We start from the raw sequence: 21,812 nt of genomic DNA, 5'->3' as shown, positions 1-21,812 counted from the left end.
AAATGACACTACTATTAAAAGAGACAGGAGAGAAAGAAAGGAAAGCATAAATAAAACAAATAAAAACGTTTAGTTTACAGTGAGAAACGTAACATAAATCATATTGTGTTAGGCTCCAAACAATGCTCAGGGAAGTCAATTCTACTTTTTTTTAAAGGAACCTTTCTGCCTTTTTTTCCATATATACTTTTTTTAGACATTTTGTTTTTGTGTTCACAAATAGGATTATTGAGAGTAGATTTTTGGTGGCTCTGTGCTTGGACTGTGAGGTGAACTGAAGCTGCCTCAGAACGTTGCTCCTCCACTAGGGACCACCGAACACACACCACCCGTTTGCTGAGACCCTAAAAGTACTGCAAGCCCCTCACTGTTCACCAGCCACGGGCTTCAATTAACTAGACACTGCTAAACTCTCACTGCTATCTAGAAACCAGTCACTGATTGTGGCTCGCCACAGCTGGTTACAGCTAACTAGCATATACCCCAGCTTCTTAAAGCTAGTCACAGCTAGCCACAGCTAGCGATAAATGAGGTTGCGCTAACAGGGTCTAGAAGGGGCTTCAGATGTAGAGGGGTTACCCTAGGGTCTAGAGGGCGTGGCAGGTCATCTGAGCACTGCGAGGGTTTCAGTAAACACGGTGTGTGGCTGCGGTGGTCTTCTCTTCCTCCACTAGGGGGCGGGGATGGGCTGCAGAGGCGGGCAGGGGGAGACGCTGCCTTCCTGTCTGGGCGCCAGGACACTGCATAAACCCCGCCCCCGGTCCTCCTCCTCTCCTCCTCCTGTTCCTCCTCGTCCGCCCGCAGGGGGCTCAGACTCTTCGTTGTACAGACGTTTGATTCCATCGAAGAAGTCGTCCACCTCCATCACCTCCACCTGCACACGACGTACAGCAAGAAACAACTATCACACCAGTATAACCAAGAGGTAGTAAACACACACCAACATTGGGTACACACATACAACCAGAACTAGGTGCACTAGTATAACTGTCCGTCCACACCAGAAGCGAATTGAGCGACCAAATCGCCGGAAGTCATTCACTTTCTATGGGCAAGAGCGACCAAAGCGACCAAAGCGACCAACGCTACCAGCGGCCAAAGTTGAGCGACCAGAGCGTCAAAAAGAAGTTGAAAACTTTTTAACTTTATGCAAATGACTATTATTCGCTTCAGCGACCAAACACTGACAGCCAATCGGAATGTAGACGCTCTTCGCTTGCGTGGATCCCAGGGAACATCGGCAGGCACTTTGGTTCCTACCTACCTTTATTCACTCACTGAACAAAATGTCGGCTGAAGTATTAATCGCGGCTGTAACTGGGCACCCGGTGTTGTACGAACCCACCCTTTTTCAGTTCAGAGATCGAAACGCCATAGTGGTTTGGATATCAAGTGATGATAAGCGGGAGAATTTATAGGCTACATCTAGAACGTTCGTATTTAAGCGGGAATCATTATAATTTGCTCTACATGCCACCAATCTAACCAACCAATCGCGTGTAGCATGCTTTAAACAAAACCGTCACATAAACAAACTAATCGACAAGACGAGGGATAAATGACAAGGGATATATCTCTTGTCTTTTATCCCTCTATTCCCCACTATTCACGGAGCCTGAGGTGAATAATTTTTAATTAAATAGTCTAGATAGATAGATAGTCAAGTCTTTATTAATACCAAACGACACAAATCGTCGGGAATCCATTTAGGTGGTTCGTCCCACACAGGACAGTAGCCTACAAGACCACACAGAACAAGTCTGACTGGACATACACACAATACATCACATTAAAACTAGACACGCGTTGATAGATAGATAGACAGAAAGACCTAGATAGATAGATATGTTCCATTATTTGCCTTGCGGAGCCAACCAGTCCTGTGCACGTATGCAAATTAGCCATGTGCGCTAACGTCTATTTGTTTTGAATGCGACGAATGAGTGCAGATCATGATTTGCAGATCCAGATCAGTGAAACATATTTCAACTACTACAGCACGCAGGGTTTTTTGTTCTCGGTTGTAATTAGCCTACATTTTAGGATTTTTATATTGGGGGGAATCACTGTCCTACTTGTTGTCAAAGCACTTTATCGAACAAGCAAAACCGTCTCGGCAATATGGCCAAGGTGTATGGGAGAGTTCAATATTTGATATGGCTGTCTGTAGGGCCTACTAAACGCATACGGCTCCTTTAAATGCGTCTGCATAATTGAATTGTACGTCATGAGCGACTTGAGCGACCAAAGCGAACAGAAAAATTCGCAGCGAAAATTCGCAGCGACCAAAGCGTCTTCGACGCTTTGGTCGCTGCAAATTTTCCTGGTGTGGACGTACAGTAACTGTAACACACACACACAATTACAATTAGGGCATTTAGCAGACGCTGTTATCCAAAGCGACTTACATCGGTTAATACACACATTGACACACCGACAGCAGAGTCAACCATGCAAGGCGACAGCCAGCTCGTCAGGAGCAGTTGTGTGTTTTGCTCAGGAACACAACAACACTGGGGATCGAACTAGCAACCTTTCGGTTACAAGACAACTGCCCTACCTCCTGAACTAAACCGACCCACACACGCACACACACAGTTACTAAACCAGTTAAAGGAGTCAAGTCCCTTGTGTAACTACACCAGGTGGAGGAGTTAAGTCCCTTGTGTAACTAAACCAGGTGGAGGAGTAAAGTCCCTTGTGTAACTACACCAGGTGAAGGAGTTAAGTCCCTTGTGTAACTACACCAGGTGGAGGAGTTAAGTCCCTTGTGTACCTACACCAGGTGGAGGAGTTAAGTCCCTTGTGTAACTACACCAGGTGAAGGAGTTAAGTCCCTTGTGTACCTACAACAGGTGGAGGAGTTAAGTCCCTTGTGTAACTACACCAGGTGAAGGAGTACCTTGCGTTTGGCAGAGGGCTTGCGTCGCACGCTGAGGGTGTGCAGATGGGGGCGGTGGAGCTGGGCAGGTAGAAGAGGAGGGGTGGGGCTGGAGTGGGAGTGGGGGGTCCACGCCCCCTCGCTGGAGGCCGGGTCTGGAGACAGGAAACACTCGTCAACACCCCAGGGAGGAACATACTTCCGGGAAAATATTATCCATAGATCAGAAAATACACAACGCATGTGTGAATCAGTACTCTCTTGTATTAGACAATGCTCTCTGTAGACACTCCACACGCTCTGGTTAATGCATCTGGTGTATTTCAGGTGAGTGTAATGTGAATATATGACCTGAGCACAGGGCAGACCAACAGCATAGGCAGCATTGGAACATGCTAGGCGCCCAAGAGGCCTGAGGGGACGCACTACTCACGCCCCCATCACCTTAATAGATGCACCTCTCATAATTACATTGAACTCTCAAATTAAAGTGAAAGATATTCCTCTGATTCTGAATGTAGTAACTTACAGCAAAGGAAATCTCTATGGGTGTAATAACATTTGCTGGACACAAGGGGCAGCATACATTCTTAAGCCTAAGGTCCAATGATCGCTAAGACCGGCTCTGTTTGCAAAGAATTTTGTTAATGATTAAAAGTTAATGATGCGGTTCACTACCTTGTGTTGCGGTGGACAGAGTGGAGCCAGGGGCCGGGGCCCGGCGGGGGGGGTCCTGGCGGGGGTGGTAGATGTACAGCGTGTTGGGAGGGAGGGAAGCTCTCTGAGTGGAAAGACGACGGGACAACTGCTCTCTGCACCGGATCAACTCCCGGCTGTCCATCTGAGAGAGGACACAACAACCCACTGTTATATCCTACACCAACAGACTGGACAGTGGGTTTGTCAAAAACATCTAAATAAGATTATAAGAACACGTTATTCAGACAGACAGACAGACAGGTACCTTGGCCTTGCTTAGCAGGTCTATGGTAAGTATCAGCCAGTCAGAACAGCAGGATTCCAGCTCCAGGGAGATGAGAGACAGAGCTAGCATGGAGCCGCGCACCTGGAATACACAGGGTGGGTATATACAGAAATTCTTAAGTTCAATTCCTTTCAATACCTTTAAAAATTTTTCGAATACCAGCACGACTTCAAGCTGCGACTGAAGCGGCGTAAAGTAACGAGTAAGGTAATGAAATGACTTTAAAAACTGCCCAACACAGAGAGAGACATACTGAGAGACGGGCTCTGTGCAGTAATGTGCAGTAATGTGTGTGTGTGTGTGTGTGTGTGTGTGTGTGTGTGTGTGTGTGTGTGTGTGTGTGTGTGTGTGTGTGTGTGTGTGTGTGTGTGTGTGTGTGTGTGTGTGTGTGTGTGTGTGTGTGTGTGTCTTTGAGTAGTTAGGCATAACAAACATTTTATAACTTGGAAAACCGGATTCAAAAATTGTGAGATTAATGTTATTTTACAGACTATAAGAATATAAATGAAGACAGAACAGATGGAGGGGGTCATTAGTCAGTAATGATGTGTGAGCAATCCAAAAGAGGTGGCCCTGAAGTAAGCACAGCTGTTAACATTAATGTTATTAACATTAATGAAGCTGAAATACATTAAAGTAACTACCATGTAGGGATGCACCGAAATGAAAATTCTTGGCCGAAAGCCGAAACCGAATACCGAATGTGGCTCTTTCTGTTTTATTCGTTTTGCTTTAATTTTTCACCACTGCATAAATCAAATAATTAAAAGTCCTTTATAAACTTTTTTGTCTTGCATTCCAATATAAAAAATCAATTACAAATTTGATACAAAATATTTATTTAATACTGAACGTTTTCTAACATTCCAGCAGACCTTATAGCAAGAATTCAAGAACAATGTACCTTTGAATAAATGAGTAAAACAAATATATATATATATTCTTTTTTTAATCCAAAATAAAAATGTTCTGTGTATTTTTTTCAGCCTTTTTACTCCTTCGGCCGAAACAGCAAATTATATTTTGGGCCATTTTCGGCCGAACATTTTCGGTGGCCGAATATTCGGTGCATCCCTACTACCATAGGGGAGTACAGTATGTATTGAGGGGGAGTTGGAGCCTTGGCATCCGCAAATAAAACCCAGGAGACTCAGTTTAACTGTCAAACCCCACGCTGCAAATCTGTTTCGCTTCGGATAAAAGGGTTTGCTAAATGCCAGTCACCTTTACATTACTCGTTTTTAAACAATATCTCAATGCAATTAGAAGACATAGGCTGGACATTTGAATGAAGCATCAACCTACGCATCAACATTTGAACCAAGTTTTTCAATTACCGTAGGTTGTACATTTGTGAGTGTATACTACTTGTAGTGTGTACCTGTGTGAGTGTGTGTGTACTTGTAGTGTGTACCTGTGTGAGTGTGTGTGTACTTGTTGTAGTGTGTACCTTTGTGAGTGTGTGTGTGTACTTGTTGAAGTGCATACCTGTGTGAGTGTGTGTGTACTTGTAGTGTGTACCTGTGTGAGTGTGTGTGTACTTGTTGTAGTGTGTACCTGTGTGAGTGTGTGTGTACTTCTTGTAGTGTGTACCTGTGAGTTTGTGTGTACTTGTAGTGTGTACCTGTGTGAGTGTGTGTGTACTTGTTGCAGTGTGTACCTGTGTGAGTGTGTGGTCGGCCAGGCAGTGGTGTAGCCGGCGGGTGAGGAGGGAGAGGTGCTGGGAGCGACTGCCCCCCACCAGAACCATGGAGCCCCCACACACCAGCAGAGCATGGAACTATAAGGGGGGGGGGGGGGGGGGAGAGAATCATCATCATCATCACATCATCACCACCATGACAGCATCATCAAATACTGGACAGGAAGTGAGTAGCAGCGGACGTACGATCTGCAGGAAGTGGAGCGGCGTGGCAGTGTGGAGGTTCCAGTGCAGCTTGTCCAGGATGACCCGCTCCATCCGCCGGATCTCAGAGACCGTACAGTCACAGCCGCTGGAGCCAGCCAGCACACTGACGCAGGGCACGCACTGGAGACACACACACACACACACAGACCGTACAGTCACAGCCGCTGGAGCCAGCCAGCACACTGACGCATCACTGTATCTCCTTCTCCCGCTGCCAGAAACCTCGGTGTGGTACTGGACAATCAGTGATCCTGCACTGCAAACATCAACGCGGTGGCCCGATCCTGCAGATTTGCACTTTACAACATCCGCAGAATCCGGCCCTTCCTCACAAGGGAAGCAGCTCAGCTTCTAGTCCAATCACTGGTCATCTCCCGCCTCGACTACTGCAACTCACTCCTGGCTGGACTCCCTGCCACTGCGATTAAACCCTTGCAGTGCATCCAGAATGCGGCAGCGCGCCTCGTGTTCAACCTACCGAAGTTCTCCCATGTGACTCCCCTCTTCCGGGACCTCCACTGGCTCCCTGTAGTAGCTCGCATCAAATTTTAAACGATGGTACTGGCATACAAGGCAGTCGATGGAACTGCCCCTGCCTACCTCCAAGCATTGGTAAAGCCACACACCCCTGCTCGATCCCTCCGCTCAACTACCTCAGCTGGACGTCTGGTACCGCCATCGCTAAGAGCTAGCAAAGGTCGATCAGCAAAGTCACAACTTTTCTCGGTTTTGGGACCTCAGCGGTGGAACGAGCTCCCTGCCGTTCTCAGGACCGCAGTCGCTCACTATCTTCCGAAAAAGGCTCAAGGATCACCTGTTCAGAGTCCACCTCGACTCTGCATAGCCACCCTTCCCCATCTGGCCACCATTGTACATTGTATTGTATTATAGTACTTAACTGTGTAGCAACATTGTATTGTATTGTATTGTATTGTATTATAGTACTTAACTGTGTAGCAACATTGTATTGTATTGTATTGTATTATAGTACTTAACTGTGTAGCAACTGCAGTAGCTGCTATCATTGCTGTAACACGGGGACTTGGTTAGCCTAGCGATTGTGGTACTTGCACTTGGTTCTATGAACATCCTTACTGTACCGACAGCGATATATTGTTGCACTTCTTATGACAAATGTACTTATTGTAAGTCGCTTTGGATAAAAGCGTCTGCTAAATGCCCTAAATGTAAATGACGCAGGGCACGCACTGGAGACACACACACACAGACCATACAGTCACAGCCGCTGGAGCCAGCCAGCACACTGACGCAGGGCATGCACTGGAGACACACACACACACACACATATACAGTAGGGCTTGGACTTTTGCCCAAAAATCTTATTCGAAATTTGTTTATTTATTAATATTCGAATATTTATTAATAATATGTTGACCATTAAATGCCTTCAGTAAGACCTATATGGTATAAAACTTAAGTTGTATATATTTTGTCCACCAGAGGGCAGTGTATCAGTCAAATTGACGATATGTAGTGTGACAGGTGGGCTCTCAAGTTGCTGGTTGTCCCGTGGTATGAGAGTTTGGGCCTACATATTCTACATATTACTTTATCCTTGCCGGTTATTTTCCCCTGTATTTTTTCGAACCCAGAAAAGTAGCGCCACACTTTGCTTTTGAAATGGGCAGGAGTGTAAATTTCTTTCTCCTCCTCGGGGGCTGTTGTCGGTGTTGACGCGGGCATTGTTCTGCTATAAAATACTAAATTGGCGCAAACCAAGACGCAACGCCACCGACAGGAGCCCAGATTACCAATAATAGCCATGCTAATGAGCTTGCGATTCACAACTTCACCAGGCGTGAAAAAGCCTCGGAATCTGAATTAAAAACAACATTCAAGCAAAGACATTTACAAAAAAGAATGCCCATAACAGGTTTGAATATTAAGGGCTGCTTAATATTCGTTCGAATATTGATTTATTTTTTGATATTCTAATTATATTCGAATACCGAAGTTCGGAGTCAAAGCCCTAATATACAGAGAGATCCACAAATCCGTTTCTGTGTGTGTACCTCATCTTCCTCGCAGGTCTTAGCAGCCAGGAAGAAGCAGGCGATGGCGATGCAGCGTAGGTACTTGGGGCGGGCCTAGAGAACAGAAAGACAAACATCTTAACCAATATCAGCGCTCGGTCATGCCTTTGACTTGGACCACGGACCACCTGAGACCAACGTCTAGGCGTCAACCCAAGGAAAGGTTTCCAGATCCTGCTGTGCTGCCAAAGAGGGAGAAAACTGTTGCTTGAAAATATGTTAAATCACTAATGCCGAGCTGAGCTACTCTAGCGCTAGCGTCTCTGGGTTCAGCTGCAGTGTTTACCTTGATGGGGCCTATAAAGCGGTCCAGGATGCTAACGGCTAGCGCTAGCGTCTCTGGGTTCAGCTGCAGTGTTTACCTTGATGGGGCCTAGGAAGCGGTCCAGGATGCTAATGGCTAGCGCTAGCGTCTCTGGGTACAGCTGCAGACTGCCGTGGACCTCTGCCAGCCAGCGCACTGCCTCGTCTCTCTGGGCCGGGGAGATGTCTGTATCCTAGGAATCACACAAACATCAAAACAAACCCACAACGTCAACGCCAACAGCAAAACAGCATAATCACAAACAAATACTTCCACACAAACAACACGAAACACAAGTGTTTCTGTAGGATACTAGCGCCGCTGTATTTGTAATGACAAATTATATTTGACGCCCCAGATGTAGAAACCTGTATCATAGGTGCCCACCCCTGCACCCATCTCATTGTAATATTGTCATTATTGTCATTGGAGAATTACTGTGGAATAATACTGATAGCAATAGTGTTTTAGAGAGTAATAAAATATGCATGATGATTGGCTCCTATCTGTCTTTAGATGCAGCCAGCCTTAAGAGAAACAACAAGTGATACAACCCTTGATGTATCACAGTGTTTCCCATACATAGACCATTGTGTGGCGCGGCGCCACAGAATCAACATCGAGCGCCACGAATTGATTGTCTTTTTTTTTTTTTTGTATTAAAAAAAAAATATATATATTTTTTTTTTTTTCAATAACGCGATTTGGAAATCTAAAAATCGTTCCGTCCATTCATCTCTGCATAGCACTCGTTCTCCCTGTCATTCACACACACACACACACACACACACACACACACACACACACACACACACACACACACACACACACACACACACACACACACACACACACACACACACACACACACACACACACACACACACACACACACGGAGCGAGAGCGACGATGCCAACACATGAACCCACCGATGTCACCCGTCGCTTAGCAACCGGACACGCTGGGGTTGATAAGTTACCGGACTACTGTAACTACTACGGAGTGATAATATCAAAGACGTGAATCAGGCAATAAATCCAATTTCCTTGACAGCGGTAATGTTCGGTGTGCATTAAAGTACAGACGGAGTGGACCAATTGCGAACTACTGCAGCTGCTCCAAGTTAAACCCCAAACTAATCAGAAGTATTTATAGCGGACTACACCACCTATTCTATTCCGCATAGAATTGTATTCCGAACCGATTGAGGCGTATATATATGATACTTTTCTATTCCGATTGAGCTGTTCTTCCACATCTATGCAAATCAGATGTGTCCCCCCCCCCCCCCCCCCCCGCACACCACACATTGGTCCTTGGTCTGTGGGAAACACTGTACCATTCCCGCTGGGATCAATGCACCAGCTGAATCACTGATCACACTAGAACCTCTCTGTGCATAGCGTTAGATCACATCACCGGCATCAACCAATGCCAACAAAGAAATGCATGCGCAGTGGCGTACCTGCTGGGAGATCCGTGCTAGCATGTATTTTTATAGGCTAACAGGGCTTGTATAGGGTGGTTTGGTTGTGGGTAACAGGGCTTGTATGGGGTGGTTTGGTTGTGGGTAACATGGCTTGTGTGGGGTGGTTTGGTTGTGGGTAACATGGCTTGTGTGGGGTGGTTTGGTTGTGGGTAACATGGCTTGTGTGGGGTGGTTTGGTTGTGGGTAACATGGCTTGTGTGGGGTGGTTTGGTTGTGGGTAACATGGCTTGTGTGGGGTGGTTTGGTTGTGATTGTTATAGGCTAACATGGTTTTGGTCTTGTTGAGGTTTTGCTGTGGTTTCAATGTACCAAAAGTTAATCAGTACCTCCATAAATGTTCAGAGAATTGTTAACTCAAACTTATAACTGTTTCCAGCAACAACAACAAAAATGTTTTAGCTGTGTTAAGTATTGGTTCATTGGTTAAATTATCCTTCCAACACTTTCAAGATTCATGGTGTGATGTGGTAAAGGGTGTCCGTTTGTCTGGAATGTGTAACAGCACACTAGCAGAGGAGGTCAAAGATCAAAGAGCACTTGACCTTGTGAGGTAGGCTACCCTGTAACTGGACACCCTATCAAACCTCGACTTTCCTTTTATAACAATCAACTCTTAAAAACCCTTGTTCTCTGGGTCAATTCAAACACAAAACCCCCAGCAGGACAACCCATGTTCTTTAACAAAGAGCCTACACATCCAGGACTCGTACAGAGTGAAGAACTGTGTCTACATTAACATTTGGAAGCGACACTGAGGGCTTGGAATGCTGTGAATCCACTGGACCGAAGATATGAATCTGGCCCGGTGAATGTGCCTTGCTGCTTTGCTAATACCCAGTAGCTGCAGAAGACAGCTGGCACTAGAACCGGTCGACTGGTGATAGTAGGTCAAGCCCACTGTAAACAATAGAAGTCTGATTATTCGTAGCACTGGAGCTAACCCCAGAGCAAATAGGATTCTGGCCATCTAGCAGCTAACCTCAGAGCCAATAGGATTGGCCATCTAGCAGCTAAACCAAAAGCTAGTGGGCTATGCATCTAAACACAGAGCTAAGAGGCTAGGCCATGTAACACAAGAGATAGCCCCAGAGGTAATAGGCTAGACCATGTAGTAGCTAAACCCAGAGCTAACAGTCTAGGTCAAGTAGCAGCTGAACTCAGAGCTATTGGGCTAGGTCTTGCAGCAGCTTAATCCAGATCTCATATTGTAGGCCAAATAGAAGCTAAACCAAGAGCAATATGCTCTGCCATGTAGGAGCTAAACCCAGAGCCAATATGATAGGCCATGTAGCAGCTAATGGTGTGTTCCAAATGCATTGTACACTACCTGCACGAGTTGCTCTTGTGACGTCATTTCCTGGCTTGTAGCACTTATAGCGTTCCTGTTTTTCTTTTTGATTGTGTCATGTTATTGGCTAGTCATTGTTATTGTTATTGTTAGCTACATTAGCTTCTTTAGCAAACCAACTTCAAAACAAACAACACAATTTTACATTGTATTGCACACACCGTGCAATGCATAAATTGGTGACCGGAATAAGGTAGCAATGTAATGAAGTGTGTAAGAGCATTTAAAATCGACATTAAAATGACCAACGTGGTACAAATACAAAGAAAATAAATCTCTTTACGGGTGCAGCCATTTTTGTTGCCGAGTCGTACGGTCAGCCTCACTGAACTTGGTATACTCTCAGAATTCTAAGTGGAACCGACCAAAAGGTTCCTCCGTGAAATGCCACAAGAAAGCTTGGCGATTTCCCCACTTGCAACTCATGTGAGTGGTCTACAAGGTATCTGGAACACACCATAAGGCCGAACCATACCTGTGCAAAGTGACCAATGAGAAGGAGGCAGATCAAGTGACCAATGAGAAGGAGGCAGACCCTCATCTGTGTAAAGTGACCAATGAGAAGGAGGCAGACCCTCACCTGTGTAAAGTGACCAATGAGAAGGAGGCAGACCCTCACATGTGTAAAGTGACCAATGAGAAGGAGGCAGACCCTCACATGTGTAAAGTTACCAATGAGAAGGAGGCAGACCCTCACCTGTGTAAAGTGACCAATGAGAAGGAGGCAGACCCTCATCTGTGTAAAGTGACCAACGAGAAGGAGGCAGACCCTCACCTGTGGGGAGGGCTTCTTTGGCACGTAGGCCTTCCACATCATGGCTTCCCTAGAGACTGCGTTCTCCAGAAGAGAACACAGCCTCTGGCGCTCCCAGGGTTCGGTAAATTTCATCTCTACCTATCCCGGTCGAGCCAACCTCCCCAGCAGATACAGCTACCTGGAGGTACAGAGAGAACACACACACCATCAATACAACACAGAGACACACCTTACATAAAGGATCATGTATACAGCAAGGGCTTCCAGGTGATGCCAGCCCCCTCAGCTTTGCGTCTTGGTCCTGCATCACCCTCTCAGGGTTTATAATAATGACAGGCTCTGGGTTTATTATGCTGGTCATATTGTGGCTACTTAACTCAATCATTTCACACAAAATAAAAATATATATATGATTGATTAAAAAAATAAAGAATTGTTTACAGATGAAAATAGCGTCCATAGCTACGGTCTTATATTCTTAGCAGCATGTTGTAATACAGAAATAACAGACCTCTGGATTAGAATCAAGTATTTTAAAAAGTGTAATCAAATATAACCAAAACCTTACAAATACAGACTCAGTGGAAACACTTTATAACTAGGTTATGGGGGACCAGTATAGATACTCATGGGAATCATTATACACCTAACAATAAAATTCATATATTGCAAGATGTCTCCGTACACCTTAGACGTTTTTGTAAACGCCTCTGCTTTTGTAAACTCAGTAACGTTGATATAGAATGTGTGTGTGTGTGTGTGTGTGTGTGTGTGTGTGTGTGTGTGTGTGTGTGTGTGTGTGTGTGTGTGTGTGTGTGTGTGTGTGTGTGTGTGTGTGTGTGTGTGTGTGTGAGTGATGTTGCCTTCAGTGCTTGTGTTTTTGTTCTCCACAGGTGTAGTGGAGACATAGGGCATAATACCGTAGGACAAGTTTATAATATGATCTTGACATTGGATTTAGTGTTTTTTGGTTTTATTATTAAGACTAAAACCCATTGCAGTAACTGGCTTGAGAAAGTAAAATGATTGAACCGAAAGTACAGGGATTTAGAGACATAGGTTATGATACCATATTACAGATAAGAGGATAACAACAACGCATTATACAACTAAGACTTTATGTGCAACAGTTAGTGGAGCTTCAAGATACTATGAACCATAATAAAAATACAAGTGTCTAAAGGAGACGATATATTACATGGAATTTCACATTACATTGATAAAGACAGGCTATAAACCCTTTTATACCTTAATTTCTTTATAAGTATGCACCAAATGATGTGTAAGCTACACTTGTGTAGGAGGGCATTGAATGTAGGGAAGAGAAAACATTTGAAGCCACTTCGATGAAGAAAACTGAGATGACGGAGAGAATATACTCTCCGTCAATACAATATACCTAATCATAGTGTATTTTAGGAACATAGTCTATATTAGGAATTAAAAGGTACTACATTTGTATACGATCAAAGTATAACAACATCAACTGTAAAATATTATTTTAATTTAGGTTTACTTTAGGTAAAATCGCTAAACAGCAGGTGTAGTGGTAACTTGGCTTCGGCTATTACCCGGAACGAAACACTTCAGATGCAAATAACATTTTGTTGATAAAATATAAATATGTATACACATAGCTGTCAATCAATAACATTTAACAGTGTTTTATCTGTGAGTTTGTGAGGACAGCGGTGCTGGGTAAACGCAGGGACGTTTAAGCTCCGTTGTATTTCAAGTACACCGTGTCATAGACGGAGCCCTACCTCCCTCAAAAGCCTTACTGTGTCCAGATCATAGACGGAGCCCTACCTCCCTCAAGAGCCTTACTGTGTCCAGATCATAGACGGAGCCTTACCTCCCCGGCGAAGCGGCGAAAACCACAGTTGGATTTCATCCGGTCCACACGATTTAAGAAAACAAAAGGGGTGAATTATGTTCCCGTTTTTCGTTTACTCTTCCATTTTGGCCTCCATGTTTCTCTTTATGGGGGAAAGGGGGAGTCCTTTTTTAATGGATATAAAAAAGAAGGGACGTCTGCGCCTACTTCCGACGAGGGGAAGACAGAAGACCCGCCCCTCAAACGCTCAGTTACACTCCGTTACCAAAGAGTGACTTCTACATCATACATCATAGACTCTCACATTCCATTCTATGCAAAGATAACTTGATTTAATAAATATGTACATTTATTTATATAATTATTTTTATAAAATAATTTAATAAATAAATATATATATTAAAGATGATTAAACTAGTAACTACGCCATTTTTGTATAAGGTCCATTGCAGAACACAACGGAGGTTAGAAGTTAATCTTTTGAATAAATTAAACATTTAACCCATGTCCTTGCAAAACAATGGTAAAAAAAAATCAACCGTACAATGCTGTGTCTATTTTATCTTAGTATGATAAACGCTCACGTCTCAAAGGCTTATCTTCAGAGAAAAAAAAAGGACAATGAAATGTATACATTTTCTGTGCCTCCAGGGGCCAATCACAGGCTTGCATTTTGGGCGGACTTTTTGAACGCCCAAATATCGCGTTTTCTGATTGGTTGGTGACAACGACAAGAATGTGGTTGTCTCATAACAACGCCTTTAAACGTCTAATAAACTACAAGCGGTTGCTCCTTTAAAAAAAACCTTTATATCATCAGAAATACAGCTTTCTAATATTACGAACATATATGTGTCATACAGAGCATACATTATCATTTATTCTTTAATGTTTGACGTTAAACACCAAAGAAGGCGGTGTCCCCCTCTGAACGCTGTAGGTTGGTCCCTAACTACAGACATCACAGTGTGGTTGCGAACCTCCTGAGGGAGCCCGCTGATTGGCTCCTGGCTAAAGCCATCACGGTGTGGGCGTGTATCTCCTGAACGTCAACAAAAGAGAAGAGAGAACCGAGAGACACAGCAGAAGAAAAGGATTACCAAATAGTAAGCTGCATATATGTGGATTTAACGCAGAATTACAGGTACATATTTCACATTATACTTCGAGAAACATCTTACCAAAGCGAAGCTAATATTACATGTAAGATAAAAACACATTAACCACAGAGTATGTTGATAGAGCAGCTCTTACTAGGTTAACCCGTCAATCATTGTCATAGTCCAAGAAAACAAACATCAGGAATATGGAAGCGAAATTAGGTTATAGCGTAATATTTAGAGATGGTTGATTTTGCACCGTGTTTAGATGTTAAATACCCGTGGTAGAATATGTATTTATTTGTGGGGTATCGTTATTGTGTTGTTGTCAGTCGTTGATCATAAAGATCATGGAAATGTAACAAACCAAGTGAGAATCCTCCACCTTCATTCATTGCCAAATCAATCATCCATCGTTCAGGTTTATGGTTGTGTTTTTAATATCGTTTAATATGATTTTATATGGTGTAAATCCAGTCTGTTGTTTGTAAAGGTCACTTTTCGATGAGGTATTTTACACTTGGATTTGGGTGTAGACTAAATTGGAATTTCTCAATCACCTTATCGATTTGGTACTAGCCCTATCAATAATGTGGTTATTCTCATTATTATAATATCTCCCGTTAAACCTTACATTACATGGCAACCGACCAATGTTGATCAGCTGAGCTGAAAATGGAAAGCGTCCCCCTCCCCCCGTCTCAGGATGCACTACTACTACTGATAGCTCCTACACCTTTAACCATATATAACCATATACAACACCGCTGACGACCTCAACGAATACGAATCATCTATATTAAACAGTTCTGTGATATTCGGGTTATTTATCACCGATTGTATAATGAGAATCCCGAGTGGTCTTCGAGCTAAGGAAGGAGAAGGGCTCGGAGGAAATGTGACACCGAAAGCCCAGCTGGGGCGGGGGGCGGGGCCGGGGCCTGGCCCTCTGGTGGCGGGGCCAGGAGGTGCGGAGACGACTCAGTCTCCTGCGATAACATGAACATAACATGACGTCTCTTTTCGCAGTGACGACACTGTGCTGAAGAACAATACAACAACATGGACGCCTTCAAGTTGATGAAGGAACTGAGGGCCAACTATGAACAAGAAGGGTATTATATACCGAAGGAAACGGGGTTGAATTTGATTGAATCTACAGAACAGGTAATTATTATTAATAGTTATTCATATAATTAACCTTATTGTCATGATTACAGCTGACAGTATTGTGAAACTTAAATTAGAATGAAAAGTTCTACTGGTTGTGAAGTGAATTTGAATCATACCACCGGTAATTTATAATGCCACGCCTACTAAGTGACATGGTATAGAGTCCTACTCATTGGTATACCATCCCTCCCCCTGGTTGTCAGTGAGTTGACCCTGTTTGTGTGCTTCCAGAACGGCGCGGGGATCTCGGCTAAGTGCCGAGACGCCCAGGTGGAGGACCTGTGGGGCCTGAGCAGCTTCTTCGGCTACAGCACGCAGACCTTCGTCCTGGCCGTCAACCTGCTGGACCGCTTCCTGGCGCTGATGCGGGTAAGACTGCCCAGACCGGACCCCATGAGCCAGGCAGTAGCACGCACACCCTTCCAGGACACGGAGGTGTCCAAGGGCTGTGAAAGCCTCCTCTGGAGCCGACCCATGTCTTTATAAATCATAGACCATACGTCTGTACGTTTGGGTCCAGTCTTAAGTGAGTCTGACACCAGATCTGTCGGCGATGCTATGTCTGGGCGTACCTGACGTGCGTCCCTCTCCCAGGTGCAGCCCAAACACCTCTCCTGCGTGGGCCTGAGCTGCCTACACCTGGCGGCCCAGCGCAGCGCACCCGACGCCATGCTGTCCTCCGGCCACGAGCTGATCCGCATCGGCCAGCGCCGCTTCACCGCCTCCGACCTCAGCCGCATGGAGAAGATCGTGGCGGAGAAGCTGCACTTCACCAGCAGCGCCGTCACCCCCCTCACCTTCCTGCACCTGTACCACCAGGTGGCCCTCGGCCAATCGCCGTCCAGGTCAGCGGATGACACCACAGTGTTTACAGTTCAAACACAGTCATAGATAGCAAGATATAAAGCGATATCTATCGATAGATATAAACCCGTTATAAATACCTAAAAACGATCAGGTCAAGGGACCAGTTTATAACCGGTTATAAACAGCATATCATCAGCATGGAGTTTGTAAAACAATTTCGGTTTTGGTTTGTTAGGTAAAGTTAACAACTTTCCATTAGGGGAACATGTCCAGCTGAAGATGTGAGTAAACATGAGTCAGGTGATGTCTGACTATCAGTGATCCTCCATGTAACACTGAACTCTGCTGATAAGCTGCCATCTCAGACCTTACATAACCAGTCGTGTATTTAAAGGACATACAGTCCGCACATACACCCCAAAGTGAAACCAGCCTGGGAACCGGTGAATGTATAGTGTAACTGCGTAGTGCTTTAAAGGGTTTGTGTGTATGAAATATGTACATAATGGTGAGGTGTGGTGTTTCTAAGTTTTATGTGTATATGAACAGGTTTTAAGTGTGTATGTATATGGTGGGGTTTCTAAGTGTGTGTGTGTGTGTGTGTGTGTTGCTGACAGGAAGGAGGTGTTGAGTCTGGAGAAACTGGAAGCTCAGCTAAAGGCATGTCTACGCTGCATGTCGTTCTCTAAAGCCAAGGTAGGAAGTAGTTTCCTCCAAGCCACGTAATTGTCCGCACATACTGGATACAGAAGTGTGTAAACACAGTTCAGAGTCTTCACTCTCTCTCTCTCTCTCTCTCTCTCTCAGCCTTCCGTGCTCGCCCTCGCTCTCCTCCGTCATGAGATCAAGGCCATCCAATCAGAGGACATGTGGGAGATGACCTGTCACGTGCAGAGACACCTCAAGGTACCTTCCCCCACTCCTCATCCTCCAATAGGCCTTCACCTAGCTTGACAGCTCCTCCAATAGCCTTTCAATGAGCTATTGACATAAAGAAGCAAATAAGGGGAACTATTCACAAGTCAAACTGAATTCATCATCTTGGAATTCATTGTCATTCTGTTTGTTTGAAATATATTTAATGTCTCTTAAACTAACCAATTACATCTAACTGTATAAAACCAAATTGGGGACAATAAGACTTATCAGTTAAGGAGACTCCCTTCTAGAGGGCAGCCCTGTAGTGAAGGGGACGAAGATCCAAGCCGCGTTGGGCTGCTGGGCCAAGTCAAACCAGTCCAGTGTTTTATAACGGGAAACACACCACTAGAAACCCAGGATGAGCACCCTAACCAGTCAGTAAGAGCCCTGGGTTCCAGGTGTTTCCCAGTAGAGCCCTGGGTTCCAGGTGTTTCCCAGTAAGAGCTCTAAGCGTCCTCCTGTCAGATTGCAGACGCAGAGCTCCAGTGCTGGGCCGAGCGCGTGGCCCGCTGCCTGTCGGACTACGCCTCGCCGCGCTGCAGCCGGCCCAACCACAAGAAGCTGCTGTGGGTGGTGTCGCGCCGCACCGCCCAGAACCTCCAGAGCAGCTCCTGCAGCGTCCCCGACCTGCCCACCATCCCCGAGGGGGGCTGGGACCCCAGCCAGAGGTACGCCCGCACAGCAGCCAATCACAGCTCACCACCACCACACCGTCTGGTCCAATCACACACCATCTACACCTGCTAGCCCGCCTCCACTTCCCATGGCCATCGATATGAAGACACTGCGGTTCAGGGGTCTACCTCTTAAGGTGCTCAGTAGTTAGAGCAAGGCAGGGGGGATATATTATATGAGGGGTTCTATTCCCTGTTTAGCCCAGGAGGTAGAGCAAGGCACTGCATTTAAACATAATAAATTGTAAGCAGTCAGTAAACTCAGTAAACTGGAAAATTAAGTAGAAGTTTGCAGTCTCCCTGGACTTCCTTGTGTTTAGTCAACCCTGCTTATTAAATTACAACGAAGCCCCCCCCTCCCGGTACCTGACACGGTCACTAGATACATATACTGGCTGCAAGAGCCGCCTCTCATTGGTTGGGGTTTAGGCACGAGGACAGAGATGTTATGTTTAGGGTTCGCCCATCGGTCAGATTAGGGGGGGCTGGACACAAGTGGGGCAGTAAAGAAAATAACACGAGCAGGCTCCTTGATGACCAGGCGTGATAGGATAAGATAAGGCCGCCATGTTTCCATGACTTCAGTGGAGTGGCAGACCTTGATCACTGTCATTTAGATGTTTTCATTGGGGCTCTCCATGCTGTGTGCCGATACAGTCAAACAGGGTCATTAACGCCGTGTTCTGTGTGTTCCAGCGAGGACTCCAGCGAGGACCTGAGCTCCGGGGAGGAGAGCCTGAGCAGCTCATTGGAGGGAGAGGGGGCCTACTTCCCCCTCCACCTGCGGCGACGACGCTAGCTCCCGCTAGCCCCCACCAACCGGCCCCCCCGTCCAAGAGGGAAAAAGCCTTTGTTCCGTCTCTTCTCCCCCCCCTATCTTAATTTATTGTTGCGTGGTGTTGTGCGACCTTTCCTCGGGCTGCACTAGAGAGAGCGGCCCGGTGAACTTGTAGACACGTTAGCTCGGTGGCTAGGTTAGTATCGAGCAGGATATGACGGCCGCCTTTGCATGCTCCCACTGGATCTCAGGATAACTTCTAGTGGGCCCGACTGTCGGACTTTAGGTTTACCCCCTTGTATGCAAATTGAAAACAATGGATGAATACACATGCAATGTTAAGGCTGAGCAACGAGTCGGCTAGCCAATGGGTGACCATGGTGGCTAACATGGGTTAGCCAAAGGTTGGGGTTGTGTTGGTTAGCTAAACGTAAAGTGGGCCGGTTAGCCAAAAGCACAGCCGAATGTTTAGCCAAACTCATTGGGTGTTTTTGCCAAACGTTCAGTTAGCCAAACGACAAGTCAACGCCATTGTATTGACTGTTATGAAAAATGTTTTCTACTAGGCAAGGCATTTTAAAACAGATCATTTGCACAATTCTCTTGGATTGCAAGGTTTTATGATGCCTGGTCGCTAGCCCGAGAGGAAAAGTAGCTCTGACGAAACCTCTGTGAGAACATCTTCCTAGCTCAGCGTGTAGCGTTGACAAGGTGCCTTGCTCATGAGAGAGATGTCAAAGTCAACGTGAGGATGTGGTCTGCCTGGGTCTGAGAAGGATTGGTTGTGGTGCGCATGGTCGGGTGAATCTCAATTGCCAACCTAGTATGCAGTGTTATTTAAGCCTGTTTGCAGGGAATGTTGTATGGTGACAAATATTGTGGACAGAAGTCTCAATGTTAAAAAAAAAATTACAAAATGTAAAAAATGTCGATACAAAAACAATGTAAAACTGTAAATAATGTTAAAAAAAAAGACTGTGAATAGTTATTTGTAGATATGTTATTTATTCCACTTTGTCATCTATAAGAAAAAAAAAATCTTATAAAAACTTTTATTTTTAAACTTGTGTTTTGACTTTTTGCCTCATTTTGACCACACTGATTTCAGCAACCGAGACCAACCAGAAAATATTAAGTACGTGACTAAGAACCAGGTTTTATTTAGGCACTAGCACGGTCACACCTCACAATATGATTCCTACGAAGACTAAAGTTCACTTTGGTAGCAATTTACAACAACTAAAATATTTGATGGTAATTACCGGTTTAAAGGCTTCAAATTCCAAGCACGATGCATCATAATAAGGAAGTCATTACATCATGAAACCAAGCAAGGTGTGTCCACACGCACTTCTGATGAAAGGCTGCAGACGAGGCTGAGTCATGAGGCGTCATTCTGGCCAGACAGGATGCTACTCCTCCCCCTGACGTACAAACACACTTCTGTCGAAATAAAGAAATTACCCCATGGCAAAAAATAATGTATGCGTGAATTCAATACATGACAAATAAAGGTGAGGGCATTTTCTTGCTTAATATTTTTTTTTTGTGAATAGTAAATATAACTCATTCACTATGGTCCTTTGACATTGCGCTAGAAACTATATCGAAAAATATATAGGGTAGGCCTTTTGATATTGTTGTGAGGATATTCATGATCATATCCCCAGCCCTAGCCAGGAGTTCCACAACGGTTTAATCTCCCACTCTCCCACTGTCAGTGTTTCCGTGGGGCCGACCGACTGCCCTGTCGGAAACCTCTTAGCATCACAGTCGGCGATCCATTGTCCAAACAGAGAGCCCAGCTGTGGCGTGCAGAGGGCTGTCAGGGCGTTCGGCGTGCTCAGAGTCCGACCTGCCGCTGAGGAGCCCCGCTCTACAGGACACAAGAAGCCCGGACAGCTCCGTGCAGCAACACAGAGCGGATCCTTAACAACATTAAAAACATGGGGTCGATTCCCCCCCCCGGTCCTCCAGGCTGAGGACGGGGGGCTAGTGGACTTACTGCGACCGGGAGACCCCCAGCAGAAGGGCCCTGGAGCCCCCTAGCGGCCCTCTGGTACGTATACACGGGCGGTGCTCCTTTACATCCAATCCAGAGACTGCTAGCCAAAACTAACCCTGTATAATCCAGTTGGCCGCTTCTGAGGGGCTTGGCGTCCACGCCGTCAGAGCGCACGGTGACAACATTCTGCGTCAAGGAAGCCTCCAGCTTCTCCTCTGCGTGGTTAAAACAAAGAGCCAGAGTGCTGCCCGGAGTAAAATTAAATATTAAAATCCCATCTGAGACCTCTTCCTCTTGACCGCCGAGGTCTGGCTTCCAGGTCGGCCGAGGAACGCCTGGGACGCCTGGGACCGCCTGGGTGTGCGAGGCGTGGGGGTGAGAGGCCCAGGGGTGTGAGGCCTAGGGGTGGAGGGTACGCTACCCCCTGCTACCAGCTGGCTGGAGGAGGAGGGGGGCACCAGGTCGTCCTCCACATCCAACAGCCGGGGGTGTCGAGGAGGGCCTTCCTAGGAACATCAGGTACATCGCATTACACATTGAATACACACCAGATTACACCTTGTTACACACCAGATTACACCTCGTTACACACCAGATTACACCTCGTTACACACCAGATTACACCTCGTTACACACCAGATTACACCTCGTTACACACCAGATTACACCTCGTTACACACCAGATTATATCTATTTACGCCTCTGGCCCGAGGGGGCCATTGGGTGCAGGATTCCTTGTGACTTCGTTGCTATTAGTCATCCAGTGCTAAAGCAATGCCTCTACCAGTT

At 45.6% G+C, this 21,812-nt stretch overlaps 3 protein-coding genes across 6 annotated transcripts in view; 1 reads left to right on the top strand and 2 right to left on the bottom strand.

Annotated features, from left to right (window-relative positions):
* Positions 1–232: 232 nt before the first annotated feature.
* Positions 233–13,820, bottom strand: ccni (cyclin I). 2 transcript variants are annotated; one of them, XM_060038343.1, is made up of 10 exons: positions 13,584–13,820; positions 11,669–11,906; positions 8,192–8,326; positions 7,809–7,883; positions 5,755–5,895; positions 5,527–5,646; positions 3,846–3,947; positions 3,560–3,722; positions 2,903–3,036; positions 233–874 (listed from the first exon to the last, which is right to left on the bottom strand). In XM_060038343.1, the coding sequence occupies exons 2-10, from the start codon at positions 11,858–11,860 to the stop codon at positions 671–673; spliced, it is 1,266 nt and encodes a 421-aa protein (XP_059894326.1). In that variant the 5' UTR covers positions 11,861–11,906; positions 13,584–13,820; the 3' UTR covers positions 233–670. The 2 variants fall into 2 exon arrangements, with proteins under 2 accessions (XP_059894326.1, XP_059894327.1); XM_060038344.1 differs by having other exon boundaries at positions 11,747–11,906; positions 13,584–13,817.
* A 745-nt stretch (positions 13,821–14,565) lies between these two features.
* ccng2 (cyclin G2) lies at positions 14,566–20,085 on the top strand. Its single transcript, XM_060038345.1, has 8 exons — positions 14,566–14,709; positions 15,695–15,832; positions 16,070–16,207; positions 16,433–16,683; positions 17,263–17,341; positions 17,453–17,551; positions 18,032–18,234; positions 18,937–20,085. Exons 2-8 carry the CDS (start codon positions 15,728–15,730, stop codon positions 19,037–19,039), a joined length of 978 nt encoding a protein of 325 aa, XP_059894328.1. The 5' UTR covers positions 14,566–14,709; positions 15,695–15,727; the 3' UTR covers positions 19,040–20,085.
* taf1c (TATA-box binding protein associated factor, RNA polymerase I subunit C) overlaps positions 19,520–21,812 on the bottom strand; it is a 41,225-nt gene continuing 38,932 nt past the window's right edge. For all 3 annotated transcript variants that reach the window (XM_060038338.1, XM_060038339.1, XM_060038340.1), the window contains one exon: positions 19,520–21,529. In XM_060038338.1, coding sequence (XP_059894321.1) covers positions 21,290–21,529 — 240 coding nt within the window. In that variant the 3' untranslated portion in view covers positions 19,520–21,289. The remainder of the gene's footprint in view (positions 21,530–21,812) is intronic.

The sequence above is a fragment of the Gadus macrocephalus genome, chromosome 19, assembly GCF_031168955.1.
Source record: "Gadus macrocephalus chromosome 19, ASM3116895v1".
NCBI classification, from domain to species: Eukaryota; Metazoa; Chordata; class Actinopteri; order Gadiformes; family Gadidae; genus Gadus; species Gadus macrocephalus.
The sequence above is the reverse complement of the archived record's forward strand: the minus strand, read 5'-3'. Positions and strand labels throughout refer to the sequence as shown.

Coding starts and splice junctions, on each gene's coding strand:
- ccng2 (XM_060038345.1), top strand. CDS start 15,728: ATGGACGCCTTCAAGTTGATGAAGGAACTGAGGGCCAACTATGAACAA. Junction 15,833..16,069: donor TGATTGAATCTACAGAACAG/GTAATTATTATT, acceptor GTGTGCTTCCAG/AACGGCGCGGGGATCTCGGC. Junction 18,235..18,936: donor GGCTGGGACCCCAGCCAGAG/GTACGCCCGCAC, acceptor TGTGTGTTCCAG/CGAGGACTCCAGCGAGGACC.
- ccni (XM_060038343.1), bottom strand. CDS start 11,860: ATGAAATTTACCGAACCCTGGGAGCGCCAGAGGCTGTGTTCTCTTCTG. Junction 8,327..11,668: donor TCATTGGTCACTTTACACAG/GTGAGGGTCTGC, acceptor TGTGATTCCTAG/GATACAGACATCTCCCCGGC. Junction 875..2,902: donor AGCCCTCTGCCAAACGCAAG/GTACTCCTTCAC, acceptor CGTCGTGTGCAG/GTGGAGGTGATGGAGGTGGA.